We start from the raw sequence: 1,013 nt of genomic DNA on the forward strand, positions 1-1,013 counted from the left end.
GTGTGTCTGTGTGTGTGTGTGTGCGTGCGTGCTTGTGTGTGTGTGTGTGTGTGTGTGTGTGTGTGTGTGTGTGTGTGTGTGTGTGTGTGTGTGTGTGTGTGTGTGTGTGTGTGTGTGTGTGTGTGTGTGTGTGTGTGTGCGTGCGTGCGTGCGTGCGTGCGTGCGTGCGTGCGTGCGTGCGTGCGTGTGTGTGTGTGCGTCCTCAGGTTCGACCCCAGACGGACGGTGCAGCAGCTGCGAGCCTGCGGGGTTCTGGAGACGGTCCGGATCAGCGCGGCAGGTTACCCGTCCAGGTACCAGACCCCTGAGCAGCCTCTGCTGGCCCTCGTACCGGGCTCTGCCTCGTTACCGGGCTCTGCCTCGTTACCGGGCTCTAGCTCATAGCCCTCTCCTAGAGCGTGAGACAGCGTTCTACCGCTGGTTGTATACAGTCAAGTCAAGTCAAGTCACTTTTATTTATATAGCACATTTGAATACAACAGGAGTTGACCCAAAGCGCTTTACATTGACAGAAGTCAGGGTTTGGGCAGGGCAGTTGATACAAGGGGGCCCAGGGATACACAGGTCTTGACTAAAAAAAGAAATGCATAAAAAATAAGTAAAAAATAAGTAGAAAGAAAGCAATATATATAGAAAGAACAACATAGGATAAAACGGGTTAAAATAGAGTAAAATCACGAAGAAAAAGGTAGTAAAAGAAAAGTAAGAACAAGGTTAAGGGTTGTTAAAAGCAAGAGTGAAAAGGTATGTCTTTAAATTAGACTTAAAACTGGCAAGGGTGGTAGAGGACTTTATATGGGGTGGAAGGGGATTCCATAGGTTTGGGCCAGCAGCGGAGAAGGCCCGGTCACCTACAGCGATGGGTTAACCTAACAACTGTTAGTGCTTGCCACTTGGTTCTATGTAACATCCTTACTGTACCGACAGCCATGTATATATTGTTTCTCTTTTCTTCTGACAAGCAACTTATTCTGTGTTGCTTTAGATCAAAGCGTCTGAATGGGCATTCAGGT

General features: G+C 48.4%; 1 protein-coding gene across 1 annotated transcript in view; it reads left to right on the top strand.

The window, feature by feature from the left end:
• The window catches only part of LOC311373063 (unconventional myosin-Vb-like), a gene marked incomplete at both ends in the record, with an annotated part of 9,921 nt that extends 9,537 nt beyond the window's left edge, over positions 1-384 (top strand). Inside the window, one exon of the mRNA XM_084489918.1 lies at positions 207-384. Within this exon, the coding sequence (XP_084346044.1) occupies positions 207-384 (178 nt within the window). The remainder of the gene's footprint in view (positions 1-206) is intronic.
• Positions 385-1,013: the final 629 nt, after the last annotated feature.

Source organism: Micromesistius poutassou (genome assembly GCF_964030765.1).
Source record: "Micromesistius poutassou genome assembly, contig: SCAFFOLD_6294, whole genome shotgun sequence".
NCBI classification, from domain to species: domain Eukaryota; kingdom Metazoa; phylum Chordata; class Actinopteri; order Gadiformes; family Gadidae; genus Micromesistius; species Micromesistius poutassou.